This window comes from Serinus canaria, chromosome 3 (genome assembly GCF_022539315.1).
Source record: "Serinus canaria isolate serCan28SL12 chromosome 3, serCan2020, whole genome shotgun sequence".
NCBI classification, from domain to species: Eukaryota; Metazoa; Chordata; class Aves; order Passeriformes; family Fringillidae; genus Serinus; species Serinus canaria.
In genome coordinates, this window is record NC_066316.1 from 111,122,899 (window position 1) to 111,140,559 (window position 17,661).

Here is a 17,661-nt window from a genome sequence, read left to right on the forward strand (position 1 = left end):
ACTTGTAAGATGTTTTGTGTCTCTTCTGGTTTTGGTTGGGATTTTTTTTCCTATTTTTGAAAGCAGCAAAGCCTTAACACACTCAAAGAACAAAAGAAAATGCAGATATTCCTAAAATCCATTAGGAGTTTTTTGTGTAGATTTTACTTCAAATATTAGACATGGAAAGCAATATTGTGTAAGTGTTCAAAACAGGACTTAATTTAAAGTGTTCAAATTAAAAATTCAAATTAAAATAATTCAGTGCAACATATATTTAAATAGAGTCAAATTCCAAATGTTGGAATTGCAGGAAGCACTTGTGGCCCTCAGTAGCTGTTGGGCAATTCTTGGACAGTCTCATACAAACTGCACCTCGTGTGCATCCCTCTCTTTTTAGGGATCATCTTCTTGCAGTGCTCCTATGAGTTCCTGGTGCACTTTGACCTTTTCCCTCCAACAGATAAATAAGAATTCAGTGACTCCCTGAAGCTGGCAAAAAAAAGCCAAAACCTGGTGCAGCAGAACCAGTTCTCTGAACTTGTTTGATTTGCTGCCCTGCTTGAGGCAAGGCCAGCTAAGTGGAAAAGTAGGGCATGTCCCAAAATATTTACCTTATTGACCCTGTATGATCCAATCCATGTCTGCTCCCCTTTTCTTGCTTAATCAGGATGGCTTTTCCTTTGAGCTCTGAAGTACTTGGGCTTTCTGTTGTCTCCTAACCCAGGCAGTCCTTTCCCATTTTGTGTCTGGGGTACAAAAAGGGGAATTTTTTTCCACCTTTCCAGCAGCATCCTGGGCAGATTGTTCCTGTTATTCCCCATTATGCTCCTGCTGGCTCTTCCTGCAGCTTTTCCATCACAGCAACCCCTGATACCCACCTTTCCTTCCTGTAAAGCCAGGAAGCTCCTGAATGGAGGAAGTTTCTCTCCTAGGACAGCATGATTGATTCTTGCAGTTCTTCCTTGACCCACAAGTGCCCCTTTCAGCCTGATTTGTAGGGACGAGTCCCAGGGGAGCATCCTGTCTGCCTCACCTCATTTATTCCCCAGAGAATTCCTGATCCACTGACCAGTTCCAGACTTACCCCACAGAGCTGGCAGTCCCCAAAATAATACATCAGGGAGAAAGACTTCAACTCAACTTGAGAGAGAGAAACCAGTGAGTTATGCCTGGCACTGATAACCCCCATGGGAAAGGGCCATTGAAAATCAGATTTTATGAGACCTGTTGCTTACAATAGGCTTTAGACATCAGCACCTGGATTTTTAGTCCCCTCATTATCATTTCTCTCATCTCAGGTAAATCAGGTATCTCTGGAATGTGAAAGGATTTTCTAAAGACCTTGAACTAAGGAAATGCCTCTTCTCTGTAGCTTTTTAATTTTAGCTTAGCTAAGTTTTTGCTTTCATGATAAAGGTAGAAAAGTAGGCTCTGGTGGCTCATTATTGCTTAACCAGGTAAGTAATAACTCCTTGAGGATTGGAGCCCTCATTCCTTTCCCATTCCCTGTGAGGAGGGGCAGTTGTGCTCATTGCAAGTGGCTCTGCTTGGCATGAAGGTCAAGAATTAAAGGTGGGAAAATAATGGGAATAAAAGGTTGAAAGTCTGCATTGTCACTCCTGGTGTGGCTGCTGTTCCAACTCCCTCATAATTGCAGTAGTTTTTTACAGTTCTTCTCCTTTGCAGTGAAGTTACCTCCAGCCATTTGGACACATCTCAGTTTTGGGGGTTTGGACACATCTCAGTTTTGGGGGTTTGGACACATCTCAGTTTTGGGGGCACTTCTGGGCCCCTCGTGGCTGGAGAGACCCTGAGGGGCTGGAGCTTGTCCAGGGAAGGGAGCAGGGCTGGGGAAGGGTTTGGAGCACCAGGAGGGGCTGAGGGACCTGGGAAAGGGGCTCAGCCTGGAGAAAAGGAGGCTCCAGGGGGAATTTTCCTCTCTGGAATTCCCCGACAGGAAGGAGCAGCCAGGTGGGATTGGGATTTCTCCCAGGGAACAGGGAAAGGATAAGAGGGAACAGCCTTAAATTATGCCAGGGGAGGTCCAGATTGGATACTTGGAACAATTCCTTCATGGAAAGTGTTGTCCAGCCCTGGCAAAGCTGCCCAGGACAGTTGTAGAGTCTCCATCCCTGGAAGTGTTCAGAAAACCTGTGGATGTGGCACTTGGGGTTCAGTGCTGACCATGGTGGTGCTGCTGGTTGATGGTTGGACTCAGTGGTCCTGAAAGTCTTTTTCAGCCTTAACAATTCTGGGATTCTGGGATTCTATACCAGACTTTGTTTTTTCAGCACTTGCTGAAACACTTAAAGGTAAAACAGCATTTTTCTTTGCTGTCCAGGATCAGCAGGTTTTTAGGTGTTTCTCCTGTTTCTTTCTTGTATTCCACTTTCTTTCAATTATTAAGATTTCTGATAGTTAACATTACTGTGAATTTGTCCATTATCATTATTGGATTGTTCTGGTTGGTGTTTAAATGAGATGATATCAGCAAATCTTTGGGATGTCAGTGTGTTTTAATTCTGTGGCCATTGCTAAACTCAGACTTTTATTTTTATGTAAGACTGTTAATATTGCTTAAAATAGTTACTCCTTTTGTACTCACTGTGTTTCCTGCTATCAAAAAAAAAAAAAAATTAATGGTATGGGTTTTTGTGTTTGGCCTAGGAAGAAGAGGATGAAATGGACAGTTATCAGGTAAAAATTTAAAAATCTCTCCTAAAAATGCAGAAATCCTCAGATTAAATTATTTTAGAGCTACTCAGGTGTTTGGGGGGGTTTTTTAAAGGACATGAGCAGTTGAAAAAAATCATTTGAAGGGCACATTTGCAGATGCCATCAGAGTGGGATGGTGTGGGGTAGGGATGAATTCCTGACACGAGGGGAGTGCTGAGGACTGGGATTTCCAGCTCCAGTGGTTATTGAGTCTTGGAGTAGTTTGGGAGCAAAGAATTGTATAAAATGAAGGGTTTTTTTCAGCTGGGTAGTACAGAAAAAAAGCTAAAGAGTTGGCAAGCAAAAATACTTCCAATCAAATCTGGAAAGTCGAAGGGTTTGGATGTGTCTTCATCTTCTGCTTGGGTGTAGGATGAGCAGGAGGGTTTGTAGAAAATGTGCAAGGCACAATCAGGAAACCTTGGCTTTCCTGAGGCAATATTTAATGTGGTTTTTTTCCTTTTTAGGACAGGGATTTGGAGAGGCTCCGTAGGAAGTGGCTCTGTGCCTTAACAAAGCGCCAGGAGTACCTTGATCAGCAGCTGCAGAAACTCGTGGGGAAGCCTGGTAAGGAAAAGGCTGCTAAAGGCAAAAGGCTGAGAGATGTGCACACACTTTTTATCTTAATATGTTCTCAAATTTAGAAAAGATGTTCATGGAGAGCTGGATCTGGGAACTCAGCAGTAATTTGCTTTTTTTGGGAGGGAAGTTAAAGTTGGAGAAGCCTCTATGAAACTGTTTGTTGTTTTGGGGTGTTTCTTTGGGTGCTGGGTCGTGAGCAGAGCAGGTTTATTCTGCAGTGGGGGGTCACAAAGTCCCTGCCACGTGCCAGAGGCACTCAGAGCTGCTCTGCTGTCCTGACTGCCCTCCTGGCATCTTGCAGATAAAACAGAGGACGACGCAGATCGGGAGGCTCAGCTCCTGGAGATGAGGCTGACCCTCACAGAAGAAAGGAATGCTGTGATGGTTCCTTCTGCTGGCAGTGGGATCCCTGGAGCTCCAGCAGAGTGGTAGGAACATCCATTCCCAGAGGAGGGATGTAGAAATGATGCACAGCCCATTCCTGGCTTTGGATTGTGGCCATTTTTTTTTCTCTCTCTTCAATCTGGCCTCTGTACCCTGCATGAGCAAAAGTTGTTAAAATTAGGCCTCTTGCTTAAATTATTTTATCAGGTTGTGTCTCTGAAATCCAGAAATGCTGTTTGGTAAACGATGCTGTTATTGATCAGGGTGTAATTATAACCTTCTGAAAAAAGGAATCAATATTTATTACCACTGCACTTGCCATTTAAAAAAATTAGCTAATATGTTAACTACCTAGTTCATTCACTTAAAAGGCTGCCCTCTCATCATAAAACTGCATCTCCAGGAGCATTTTCTTGCACTCCTGGTTTGAGAACAAACTCTGTTTAGTCAGCAAGTGTTCCATGTAATTTTCTGAACATAAAAATAGTAGAGAGCACTAGATTGAGGCTGATCAGCTGTGAGCAACAACTGCAGATAAGAATTTGGGGTTGTTTCACCTCAAACTCAACTTCAGTTCCTTGCAACTTCCTGAATATCTTTTCTGAGCAAGCCTCTAACAGTATTTATTGATGGAATTGAGTGTCAGGGAGTTTGAAGCTGAAGTTTGTCAGAGCTTCTAAAACATTAAAAAAAATATCAAGTTCTTGTTGGAAACATAACTTTGACATCAGTGTGTTTCATTAGGTTTGAAAACAGGGGAGCTGCAGGAAACTTGCTCCAGGAAAAATCTGGTTTGCACCAGAAGAAATGTTCAGTATGATTCAAGCACTTTATACCCTGCTCTTGTTCACTATTCAGAGTTTTGGCTCTTCAAGATGTGTTTGTAAGAAAGAGCAATGACTGTGTGGAGTGGCAGCATCAGTGTTAGTTTAAAAACTCTGAGACTGGCTTTTCTGATCTCCCATTTTCCCTGCCATCACTAAAGTAGAGGGGTTTGCATTTCATGAATGTGTGTGTCAGAGTAAATAAACTTAATTTTGCTATTAGCATTTAGGAGAGAGGAAATACTTCAGAAAGCAGAGGTCAAAGAAGATAATAATTCTAAGAGAGCTGATATAAAAGAAACACTCATTTATTTGAGTCTCTTGGAATCTGCAGCAGTAAATTAAAATAAAGAGGTTTGCCAAGGTTATCAATGGTCTGGCTAAAAATTGCAGACTGAATGCAGGGTCCTGGGGCTTTGGACCACCAGGGACGTGTGCTGGGTTAATCTCTCTTCCTTTAAATGCCACCATTGTCCCTGTGTTGTATTTTAGGACTCCTGTGGCTGGTATGGAAACTCACATTCCTGTTATATTCCTTGACTTGAATGGTAAGTGGTCCTTAAGATGGCAGAGCAACTTGGAAACAAACTTTATCCAGCCAGTGAGGTTTCAGACTTGAAGCAAGCACTTAAAATTCACAAAAGCCTGGAATGGCAGGTGGATTCATTGGAGGAGGGTTCATTTTTCCTGAAAGATCTTCCTTAATGTTTCAAAATGAACGATATTATGTATGGAAGGAACCATAGGGTTGTAACAATCCCATGTTTCAGTGCAAGATCCACTTTGAACAATGTATTTGTCACATGCTCCTACCAAAGATGGGAAGCTGGAGCCAAGAAGCCCCCAGAAAAATCCAGGAAGCAATCAGTTAAATAAATCCTGGATAGGATGTTTAAAAGAGGGTTAACATTTGGATGAGAGGTGTCAGGTGAGAAGGGGAGGTGACGCTCAACCTGTTGGGAGGAGACCTGGGCTGCAATCCTCTGGCATTGGTGGTTTGTCCACCTGGGACAGCACATCCGTGGATCCAATGGCTTCAGAGAGGAGCTGGTCAATAATTTATGGGGAGGGACTCCAGCCAGGACTGGTTGGGCTTCTCAAAACCCAGATTAAGAGTTTGTTTAATCATGGTCTAAAAGTGCTGTGTTTTTTCCTGTTCAACCAGCAGCTTATCTTAACAGCACCCCATGTTTAATGCCAAATGAGCTCAGTGCTGGAAATCCACCTGTGGGCAAGGAAGGGGTGTTTGCCATGGGGGGAGATTCCTGCCCTTTATTTGGCACATTTTAGTCTGTGTCCCCAAATCTTTGTGCACACTTTCTGCATAGAAATGGGATTTTTAAATTTTTTTTTTTAAGTGGAGCAATTCAGCTTTAATTTTGTTGGTGAAGTCTAAGTAGCCAAGGTGGGGAGCTGGGGATGAAAATGTGAATTCATGACTTGCTGATGGTTTTTAAAAAGGGTGATTGCTTTGTGTTTCCTCACCTTGCACATCCCCTCCTCCTGTTTGCAGCTGATGACTTCAGCTCCCAGGATAACCTGGATGACCCAGAGGCAGGAGGCTGGGATGCTACTCTGGTGGCAGAGGAGGAGGAGGAATTCTTTGAGCTGCAGATTGTGAAGCATCACGACAGTGAGGTAGGAGAAACTGCAGACCAGGGGATTTCAGTCCTTTCATTGTTCTTTTTACCTCTCCACATGTGAAAATAATACATCAGATATGTAATAAAAATGATACAGCACTTGTTTCTCCTGTGAGCAACTGTGTTTTCAAGGAATATTCCATAGAAGTATAACCATGATTTGGAAAATAGTAAAAATCAAGAATCTTCCTTCATCCAAACATTTCGAAAGCCTGAGATTCAGTTTGTATTTAACAAAGGAGCAAATTAGAGTACAAAAGCCCCAGCTGAAAAAACAATCAATCCTAATTGTTCACATTTTTACCTCTGCATTGTTACACTCATTATCCTCCATTTTGCCACATAACTCATAGTTTCACAACTTTACAATTGCTGGTTTATAATTTCTACTATTAGGTTTAGAATCTCTGACTTACTTCTTAAAATTTGGCTTCTTTTTCTGAAACTTTTTCTGGTTTTTAGAGGAGCTTTATTCCTGGTAGTTCTGTTAAGGGTTTTTTGGTTTTTTTTTTGTCCTGATTTGTATTTAGAGCCTGCAAATTTGGCTACTGGGCCATTTTTCTTATGGCTTGAAGATAAACCATTTAAATCTTCATTAATACTTACATTTTAACATGCAAGAAGAAAAATTCCAGCCTTTGCTGTATTGCTAGAAAGGCTTCAGCAAAGTTATTTCTCAAATCTGGACAGAATTTTTGTGGTGTGATGGAAGATTTCCACTGCAATCTCTGTTGCTCTCTGGTTTATCTTAATAAATTAGGCCAAATGGTCCTGCACTTCTGCATATTTTATAATTTATTTGCAATGATCCTGGGTATTCAAAGATCTTTTTTCAAGAGGAAATGTTCCAGAGTTTGAGCAAGTTGGCATTTTTAATCCCAACATCTTCATTTGGCAAACTGATCTTGATTTTTAAATGGCCTCTTCTAAAGTGCAGGGATTTTTTTCTTCACAGGGAGCGAAACGGAGAAGCCGACTCTCAAAATTTATGTATTATGTATTTTTGCTAATTATGCTTAATTAATTGCAGTTAATTATACACCTAATTATGCTTATTAGAGGATACATTTTTTTTTTTTTTCTTCCCCCCCACTTTTTGCAGGTGAAAGCAGAAGCCTCGTGGGACTCCACGGTCCACGACTGCATCCAGCTCAGCAAGGGGACGGCGGCGGAGGAGAGGGTTTACCTGATTGTCAGAGCCACTGTCCAGCTCAGCCACCCCGCAGAGATGCAGCTGGTGCTGCGCAAGCGCATCTGTGTCAATGTCTATGGCAGACAGGTACAGATCCTGCAGCCCTTCCCACCTCCCAGGACTCACATTCCCTCCTCTCTCCTCCCCATCTCAGCCTGGGTGGAGGCGCCGCATCAGCGGCGTCCGGCGAGGCTTTGAGCTGCCAAGTTGTTTTCCTGGTATCTCTTGTGTTGTGGATGATGACACAGCTCGTTTTTTTTTTTTTAAGGCTTTTCAATATGAGAAATTAATTTTTCTCTTAACCACTAAGTGCTTTCTCAGTGCAAAAAGAGTTAATTTCTCATGATCTGGGGGTTTGTATTTTGCATAAAGGAACTTGTGTGTTTCCCTAGCCCTGTATTAAGTCCACACATTGCTGCTAACCATTTGTTTTTACACCTCCAGGTATTTAGAAATCAGCTAGGAATAGTTGGAGGAGAGATCCCTTGTGTTAATTCACCAGAGTTAATCACTCTTGGTCCTTTATGTTTTCCAGCTGGTGCTCTTACAATAATGTGTAGGTGAGAGCAGGATGTTTGATAAATGGCAGGCAGTGAAGTTGTCATTCCATTTGCAGCATCATGCCCTGGAAATAATATAAATCCTGAGACTGATGGGGGAGGAAGGAGTTTGTTCAGCACTGTCTGAGAATCCAGCCTCCCCTGGCAGTGATAATGACAAAGCAGAAAGCCTGGATTGTTATTCTGGTTGCACATCTGTAGTTAAAATCTGAAGCAAGAGCAAAGAGGTGTGGTCACGCCCAGAAACCCCGAAGGCAACTCCCAGTGCTGGAAGTAGAACCCCAGTTCTTGGTGCTTCCATCAGGCAGAAGCTTTTTCTCAGCAAGGGAAGAGCAGTGAATTTTTTGTCATATGGAATGGGAGACTGCATTGACCAGATCAATTGGATGTGCCAATAATCACAATCGGGTGAAGTCTTCATCAATTCTGTTTTCTACAGATTTAGTCAGTGCCGTTTTTTACTTTCATCCGACACAGAATCTTTGGCTTTCTTCCTGTTTTTCTAAAAACCCCCGTCAATAACCTTTCCTGGGAGTTTGTCTCAGCAGCATCTTTGAATGACTCATCTCTGCATTAATTCAACAGTCCAGTTCTTAACCCTGCAAGGCGCCAAGTCAGCATAAACAATGACCATGCCCCTTAAATCATTCTTCATAACGATCTCTTTGGTCAAGAATTTAATGTCTGTACTTGTCAATATTCAAGACAAGTCACCTAGGGCTCTGTCAGGAAAAAAAAAAGCACCTCTAAAAGCAGCTGATGCTTGGTGAAACAGTCACCTTGCAAGGAAGGAAGTGACTCCTTCTCTGTATCTACAACGAGCAAGCAAATTATTTTTCCCAAGTTGAAATCTTTGGCTCTTACATATTTATTGGTTGCACTTTGGAGTTTGAGCTTCTTTTATTGTGAGCTGGTTATATTTCAGCTGGAATCTGTTAATCCACATTTTCCTGATGTTTATTTCAGCTGGAATCTGTTAATCCACATTTTCCTTGTGTTTCCCCCTCGCAGGGTTTTGCACAGAGTTTCCTCCGAAGAATGTCCCCCCGAAGTTCCATCCCTGGCTGTGGCGTCACTTTTGAGATAGTCTCAAACATTCCAGAGGTGAGGAAGAAACCAGAGTGTCTCAAATTGGCCAAGAGCCTCTCATTTTGTGCTTTCCCCCCCTGATTTTGAGCGTGCTGGCTCTTGCTGCTGCCAGCATAAACCATGGTTTGTAAAAGATGGAGCCTGTTCCTTTACATGCTGTGACTTAGCAGCAGCCTCTGTCTCATCAGTGTCACTGTGTATTTTGTTGAGTGAGCATCTATTTGCTCAGGTCCTTGAAGAGGCAGTTTGGAGAGAGGAGGGGGGGAAAAAGAAGGAGGAAAAATGGGCAGGTGAAGTGCCTGCTGCGGGGAGCACGAGAACCTGTAGAAAAAAATAACGAAGTGGCTTTTTCTCAGTAGTGTCTTTGTGCAGCTTTTGATTCCTGAGCATATTCCCAGTTAGATGCTAATCCTTTCTTTCCAAAGAGATGCTCTATCAGGGCACTTGTGAAAACATTAACACATGAAGAGCCAAAACTCTGATTGCTGCCTGGCTCTTTCATGTTCTGCTGCATTTTGCACTCTGTGTTGAAATGCTTCTCAAGCAATGTTCTATTTTTTTTTTTTTTTCTTCTTGCAGCTCACTTGAAATTTTGTTTTCCTCTCAGGTTAGATAACGCCCCAAATGTGCTCAAGCACTTTTTAATTACGAAATATCTGAATGCAGCCCTTTTGCTAATTAATGGCAATGTCTCACTGTGAGACTCTCAGAACCCAAAAAAGCCTCAAAACAATAACCACGTACAGCTTGAGATGTCTGTGACAGTGGCAGGAGCACCTGTGCAGGTTGCATGGCACAAGTGTTTATTTGGATCAGATTCTTAGATTGGGTGTTAGGAAGAAATTTAGAATAGGTATTAGGAAGAAGTCTAGACTAGATGTTAGGAAAAAAATCCTTTTCTCCAAGGGTGGTGAGGCAGTGATTGCCCAGAGAGGTTCTGGACTCCCCATCCATGGAAGTGTCCAAGGCCAGGTTGGACAGAGCTTGGAGCAGCCTGGGATGGTGGAAGGTGTCCCTGCCCATGGCAGGGGGTGGAATGGGATGAGATTTAAGGTCTCTTCCAACCCAGACTATTCCATGATTCTCATCTGCCTTTGAGCTTAAGGACAAACAGTGCTGAGCTGGTGCCGTGTGGTTTAAAAAATGCATTTTCTCTGGGAGTGACGTGGGAGATTTTGGTTTTATTTTAAAGTTCTGCCCTCTCTTTTTGCCTCCCCAGGATGCTCAAGGGGCTGAGGAGCGGGAGGCACTGGCCAGGATGGCAGCAAACGTGGAAGATGCAGCTTCAGCTGACTCTGAAGCCTACATTGAGAAGTACCTGCGGAGCGTCCTGGCCGTGGAGAACATCCTGACCCTGGACCGGCTGCGCCAGGTCTGGCTGCAGCAGGGAGTGCTGAGAACAGTGTGTGCCATCCAAACACCCTCCTGAGTGCACACAAACTACCCAACAACCCCAAAGACCACCCCAGTGCACACCCCAGCATCCCCGAGTGGGCCTGTGGCAAAGATCCAGGGGAGCAGAGATGTCCCTGCTCAGCTCCAGCACGGATGGGGCTGGGAGTTCCCTGCTCAGGGCACAGTTCTGGGGGGCTTGGTTTGGTTTTAAGGCCGTTCCTTGCTAATTCTGGTTCAGGAAAAGGAGTTGTGTGGCCTCAGCTTCTGCTTTCTGAAGCTCCACCAATAGTTTCTGCAATTGCCAGTAGAAATTTTGTCATTTTGCCCACATTCTACTCTGAATTCACCAAAGCCATCCTGCCAATAAAAAAAGACATTGATTGGGTTAATTTTAAGTACTATGACTTGATCTGTTTACCAGGAAGAATACAGGAGAGAAAAACATTTGTTGAAAATGTTCTCCTGGATATAAATTATGCAAGCACAAAGAGAAAAGTTATGCAAAACAAGCTGGAGCTTGTGCCTGCCCACTATAAATTCACAGGGAAGTGTGATGCACTTTCAATATTGAAAGCAAGTTCCCTGTCATTTATAATTAGTTTAAAGGATTAAAATAGGAGCTCAGCTCAGAAAGAGAGTCTAAGTCTTTGCATCTCTGTCATCTCCTAGAATCAAGACTGCAAAATCCTGCACGTGCCAATCAGCAAAATACCAGATGTTAAAATTTATCCATTCGTAATTTTAACCCTGTAAACTTTACAGACAGCAGCCTGTGCCACAAGGCAGCTCAGAAACATTTTACTTGTGTAGACAAAAGTGTCCTGGGATAATCAGAGCTTTAATTCTTGCCAGATACACTAATTTTCTTTGTTTTGCTCTCTGTGACTGCCAGGAAGTTGCTGTAAAGGAGCAGCTGATGGGAAAAGGAAAACTCTACCGCAGGAGCCTGAGCTCCCCCAACGTCAATCGGGTGAGTTCTCCCTGCTGGCATCTCCAGCAGCTCCACTCTTCATTCTCAGGTCCTGGAGTCATGGAATAGAGCAAGGAATTTCCTTCTTTTTGACCCCTCTGTGCTATTTCTTTTTCCCCTGAACAATGGGGATTTTTCATTTCCTTTCCAAGTTGGAGGGGTTTTTTTTCTCTTTTTCTTTAGAAGATTTGGAAACAAGTTAGAAGTATAAGCTGAAATTAAGCTTTGTACCAGTGTTGTGCATAAAAATGAGACTTCTTCAACCCAAGATTTGGAAAGAAATCATTTGATAGAGCTGGTAATCAAACTAATGTCAAATTCTGGCTCCTTCCAGGTCAAGAATTACATTTTCACCTTTAATTTCTTGGATTTTGTTTCTGCTTTAACCACAAAACTGTTTCTTTTCAGCCTTACTAGTCAAGAGGCATAGTTATGAATTTTTTGAAGTCCTTGTTAAGAAATAATTCTGCTTCTTTTAACTCTTGCAGCTTTCTGCAAGCCGCCAGGATTTAGCCCCCCCTTATAACCTGAGCAGTAACAGGGTGAGTATCTGCAGATCTCCTGGGAAAACTGTGCAAAAAAGGAAATTACCAGAGATGAGGAGCATAAATGGGAAATAGCTCTGAGAAATGGGCCACCCCCCAAGTGCTCCTGGATCCTTGGGACAGAAATAGGTTTGGATGTGCTGCTCTGGGCCTCTCTGGGGAAGTTCCCTGCCCTTGTCCCAGCCCCTGTGGGATGCTCAGGAGCACTGTCCAGCTTTAGAGCTCTGCCTGAGCTTTCACCTGGGTGGAGGGAAAAATTCTGGGAGAAAGGAAGAGTTTGGGGTCCATATATCAGTTCAAGTCCACCCCTAGACAGAATAAAGGTTGTGAAGAAAGTCCCTGATCTCCCAGTGGTCCTGATCTTGTGGTGGGTGATAATCCAGCCCATTTCATTCCCTAAAAACACCATTAGAGACCCAGAGCATTCATTTAAAAGGTGAAAAATTAAATTTAAGCTTATTTTCCAAATCCTAGATCAACTGAAGGATCTCCTCCTGATAGATATTCTGCCCAGCAAGCGTGGAGTCATTTTGAGGGGGAGAATCTGGTGGTGACAAGGCATTTTAATGCATAATGCAGTTGCACAGAATAATAGAATTTTGATGTAGTGCTCCAGCATTGGTTGCTAAATCTGCTACATCTGATCCATGGAGAGAATGCTAAAATATGTGCAGGTGACAAAGTGTTTGTAGCAACTTCTGCTTGGAGAGAACTGTGGGGTGCTTCAGTACTGTAAGGTTTTTCAAGCAAAAATTAAAGATTAGGATTCTTAATGATTTCTGTTTTTCTCCTCCCTTCCCCTCAATGATTTCTCTCATTGCATGTTTCAGAGTCCAAAGGTCCCATCAGAGGTAATGCATTAGGTCCACCTAATGAGTGGGATAATAATTTTATCTCACTATAAAGTTGATTTTGCTCACTCACACGCTTTTATTTCCTGCTTTGAAGATGCTGCTGGTGGTGCTTCATTTGCATAGCACAGAGCAAACGAGTTTTTCCATTGAAATGCTGTCATTAATGCAGTGTGAACTGGTACAAAGCAGAGAACTTTTCTCCTTGGGTGCATCTGAGGGGTTCTTACAGAGCTGGAGCTGTTCAGTGCCATCTCTCACAGGTTTTTGGACAGGGTGAAGTCCTTTCAGAAATAACTCCCTCTCAGCTGAAAAAACCAGACATGAAAGCAAGGAAATATCTAAATATCTGCCAGTGAATATTAGCCTGGAGATGAGATAAAAATTAAGACTTTCTCTCAAATCTTGCTCAGGCTTTATGGCTTTTATAGTTCAGTGTGAGCAGCTCTTGATTTCTGTGAACAAATGACTTTGAAGTAATAACTGGGCCAATGGAAAAAGTGCTTTTCCTTAGTTTTGTGTCCATGCTCTCAGAGGAACGACCCCTTTTCCCAAGCTTTGGTTAACTGGAATTGTTGGCAGTGGTTTGCATGAGGTCTTGCAGCTCTTGGCCGTGGCTGTAGTTGATGCCAGAGACTCTGTGCTGCAGGAATGTGGAGCTGAGGTGGTGGAGCTGCTCCCCTTGCTTGCAGTGAGCTTCAATCCAAGGCACTTGTTCCTCAGGACATGGAGATGGGACCTCCCCAGCTGGGAATTCCTGGTTTTCGAGGCATCTCTGGTTCCAGGCCACGTTGGACAGGGCTTGGCACAGCCTGGCTTAGTGGAAGGGTCCCTGCTCAGGGCAGGGAGCTGGAATTAGGTGATCTTTAAACCCTCCCAGCACAAACTAGTCTGCCATGCAATGATCCAGTTTCAATAAGAAGATGAGCAAAATCTTTTGTAATCCCAGTGAAATATTTAACAAATCCTTAAATGTCCCTGTAGCACCCAGACACCACAGAGCTCACTGGAGAGATCAGTCCTGAACAGTTTAGCACAAAGGACCTGAGAAGAGCTTGACAGGCAGAGTTTTGGTTTAGCTGGATGTCTTTGCCCCTTGGTGAGAAATTTGGTGGCAAAGAAGTCTTGTTCAGCAGTAATGGATTGTTATTTTATTGCCATTTTATTAGGAATTGGGATTTGTTCATTATAATAAGCCAATCCCAAATAAGTGATTTAATGTATCACAGGAAAGAGCAGTCACAGGACATTAACAACACCTGAACTGGGTGCAGAATATGCATGGGAGCCCTTTGCACATCCCAGGATATCCCTTTCTTTAGCTTTTATTCCATTTCTTTATTTCTCTCTCTAATTGTTGTTCCTTGCATCCCTGCTGCCTTTACCATGGATTTTTAGCTTTGTGGAAAAGGCTCCTGAGTCTCATTCCTCTATGTCAAGCACCATCCATGCTGGTAAAATTGGGGATTTGCTCCATTCTCCATCAGTGAGAAGAGCCAGGGCTCATTCCCCTGTTAAAAAAAATTAAACAAGAATATTATATGAGTTGAAATAAGAATTAAAGATGCTGTCAATGCAGCTACAGCAGGCAGAGCAGGAATTTGAAGAATGAAGCCATGGATGCATCTTGCAGACTTTGACAATAAAAACATGGATGGGTGGTCACATCCTCCTGAAGAGCTGGAACAGTTCTTCTCCTGGACTGGAGCAGAGGTGTGGGATTGGCACATTTTGGGAAAAAAACCACCTTAAGGAGTATCCCAGTGTGCTGGGAGCACAGAGAGATTCCAGAGGGCAGGATGGCTCACACTGAGCTGTGCATTCCTGGGAATTTTGAATTCCTGAATTTGCTTCAGAAGAGTTTTATGGATTTTCATATTGCCAGCAGGACTGCACATGGCCTCACCTCTAGTTCTGTCTGCTTGCTTAAATGAGAGAAAGGCAGTTTTTACTCCTGTTATCACTGCAGATAACAGGAGTAAAAATTGTGGTATGGGGAGACTGAGATGAGTTTGATTTCTCCTTATACATCAAGGGATGCAGGACTATTGTCTTAGTCTTCATATCAAATACAGGGGGTGAATTTTCATGTCCAAGGGGGCTTTTGTTGGAAATTTGTTTTAATTTAGTTCCGTTTAATTCAGAATTTAAAAATTGAGTTGACTAAACTGGATGAATCAGAGGCACAATGACTGGAAGGCTCCTCTGAGGTGTTTTACAGATCAGACCAAATCACATATTGATGAAAAATATCATGAGTTGCTCTTAAAACACCTCTGACAGGAACCATTTTGTCTTGGACAGTTGTCCTTCCTTTCCCAAAGGCCCAGGATTTGTAGCTCAAAATCCAGGTGAGACAAGATGGTGCCATTCAACCTTCAGGTTTTTCTGGGAACCAGAGGTTTATTTTTTTTTTCCAGCAAATTGATGCCATGTAGATTGAACTTTAGTAATCCTGCTGTTCATGAGAACAAGTGCCTTTTGTCCCAGCTGTGTGTCCCAGCTGTTTGCTTGTGTTCCAGTGCTCCATGATCACCTTTTCCTAAGCCTTTTCTCAACTGCTGAAATAATAAAACACAAGAATTATTCATTTCTCTTACCCAGTGGCTGCATTTTAATGGTCTGTCAACTTCAAGGAAAGATTTGTCAGGTAAAGCCTCAGATGACTTTTAGGTAGTGATCATCCCTACCTGCCCTAAAGGTTTTGTGCATGAAATAAATCCCCTGGGGTTTTTTGTGGAGGATGTGTGAAAGAAGGGAAGGCTGAGGAGAAGAAGGTTTTATAAAAATAAACCACTTTATAAACAGCTCTGCATTAAAACACATCAAGGGACGTGCATTCTACTACTTGGATTTGTTAAATTAAATCACTTGACCTCTGTTTGGTCACTTGGCAGAGAGCAAATATATTCATGAAATGATGGCTCCTCTGGGCAAATGATTTATAAGCTTCCTCTCTTTCTCTCTCCACCCTTCTTGAGAGAGAAAAGATTCACAGCACTTAAGAAATAATAAGAATAAACTTAAAACTTGTTTTGGTGCATGCACAAAGCAACACAGGAGAGTGCTGGATGCCATCCAGATGGGAAACCTGGGAACTTCATCGAGTTAATATAGTTAATAATTATTTTTATTTTAGTGAGATTGACGTGGGTTATCTTTCAGTCCAGCTTAGTAAAATCATTCATGAATTCCCTTTTCCCTCTGCAGAGTAGTTGGCACTTCCAGAATTTTCTCTTCCAAATGTTTCTCCTCCCGTTGCCCTGACTAACCTGATTTTGAGGGTTTGTTGTCATCTCAGAGTTGAGGGTGCCAAATCTGACCTTCAGGCTAAAACTCTGATCTCTGCACTCTTTCCAAAGCAAATGCAATTCAAAAACCCAACATGCCTTAAGTAAACAACCACACAAATCCTTTTCTCATCCCTGTTCTCAGGACTTTCATTTTATTTCTCCTGGCAAAATACTTAAAATTACTTAGAAAATGTGGTCATCTATGGTACCAAGGCTGAAGCAAAATTTCTAAAAGATCCTACCAAAAAAAGCCTTTTCTTCAGAAAAAGTCACCAAATGCTGCCATTCTTTCTGTGCAGGATGAACATTCTGAAGGGGTTCTGCTGGTTCTTACCTGCTCCGTTTTTTCAGCGTTCCCCAAACAGGGCTAGAAAGTCAAGATATTGCTTGAAACCATTTTACTCTTGGAACAGCCAGTGAAGGGCACTTCTGACTCAACAGATCATGACTCAGACAATTATTTAGTTACTCTTTACCTGCACTGAGTCCCTGTTCTAGTAAGCTGCAATATTCTGGAGTATTTGTAATATTCTTTCTTTTTCTGGGGCCTCCAGAAGCACTCGGGCTTGGCTCAAGATGTGGCACCTTGATCAGTTTGTCTTTAGGTGGATCACTATCCCAAGATCCAAGAGGATCACTAATCAAGCTTTATATTCTCCAAAAATGCAGTTTTCAGATGCTTTTCACTCTTCCATAGCTCTTTTTCCTAATCCAGTGCCAGCATCAACCAGGCTGATGGCAGACTAGGCCAGGAGGCCACAAAACCAATATTTCAAGATTATTTTGAGCCTTGTGCTATTTGGTTTGAGTCTTCTAATTTTTATTAATCTCTGCATAAAAGGCAACCTGAGAGAAATCTGCAGTAATAGGAACACGAAAGAAAAAAATAAAATTAAAAATAAGAGTTTGGGGATGAGGAATAGCAAAGAAGCATTTTGTGGAATTTTCCAGCCTCAGACAGGACTCTGGGATGTGTAAGACACAAATGAGTTGCAGGTCAAAGATGATGCTGGAATTGGAGGCTTTAGGCATGGGCAGAGCAGGAAACTTCCCAGAAGGGTTTAAACACCCAAGTCCTCAAAACCATCAGACCAACAAACCCCTGCTGCTCCCAGCCTGGCCTCCATCAGCTTCCCTTCCAGGATGATGCCTCAGTGACCTCAGGCACCCATCAGTTATCCCAAATTTGTCTTCCCAGCTGCAGCACTGGCTGTACCTGGAGCAGGACCAGGCTGTACCTGGGTCCTGCTCTGCCCAGGTGAGGTTACTTGCCATTCAAAGCAGGAGCAGCTTCCCTGGGACTGACTTATAGATCCAAATGGAAATGATTCTTGCCTTGGGCTGTTCACTGTGACCTTCACCCCAGTGGAGAAATCTATTCCTCCTATCCTGGCTTATTTATTATTTGTGAAACATTCATGACTTCAAGTTCCAGTTAAGATTAGTTTGGCTGCCTGTCATTATTTCTGTGTTCAAGGTCAGATTAATTCCTTGCATCCAACAGTGGGGAGCTACTTGAAAAAGCACATTTTTCCCCTCTTCCTCCAGGAAAAAATACTCTAAACTTATGGTCTGGGATGCAGCAGGTCCTTCCATCCCTTGTAACTCCTGCACCTTTTTACTGTCAAAGTATTTC

At 42.7% G+C, this 17,661-nt stretch overlaps 1 protein-coding gene across 2 annotated transcripts in view; it reads left to right on the plus strand.

The window, feature by feature from the left end:
• KIF13B (kinesin family member 13B) overlaps positions 1 to 17,661 on the plus strand; it is a 122,185-nt gene that overhangs the window by 84,232 nt on the left and 20,292 nt on the right. For both annotated transcript variants that reach the window (XM_030235386.2, XM_050972498.1), the window contains exons 26-35: positions 2,650 to 2,679; positions 3,165 to 3,264; positions 3,581 to 3,707; positions 4,980 to 5,035; positions 6,001 to 6,125; positions 7,233 to 7,409; positions 8,894 to 8,986; positions 10,191 to 10,343; positions 11,259 to 11,336; positions 11,825 to 11,878. In XM_030235386.2, the coding sequence (XP_030091246.2) occupies positions 2,650 to 2,679; positions 3,165 to 3,264; positions 3,581 to 3,707; positions 4,980 to 5,035; positions 6,001 to 6,125; positions 7,233 to 7,409; positions 8,894 to 8,986; positions 10,191 to 10,343; positions 11,259 to 11,336; positions 11,825 to 11,878 (993 nt within the window). The remainder of the gene's footprint in view (positions 1 to 2,649; positions 2,680 to 3,164; positions 3,265 to 3,580; positions 3,708 to 4,979; positions 5,036 to 6,000; positions 6,126 to 7,232; positions 7,410 to 8,893; positions 8,987 to 10,190; positions 10,344 to 11,258; positions 11,337 to 11,824; positions 11,879 to 17,661) is intronic.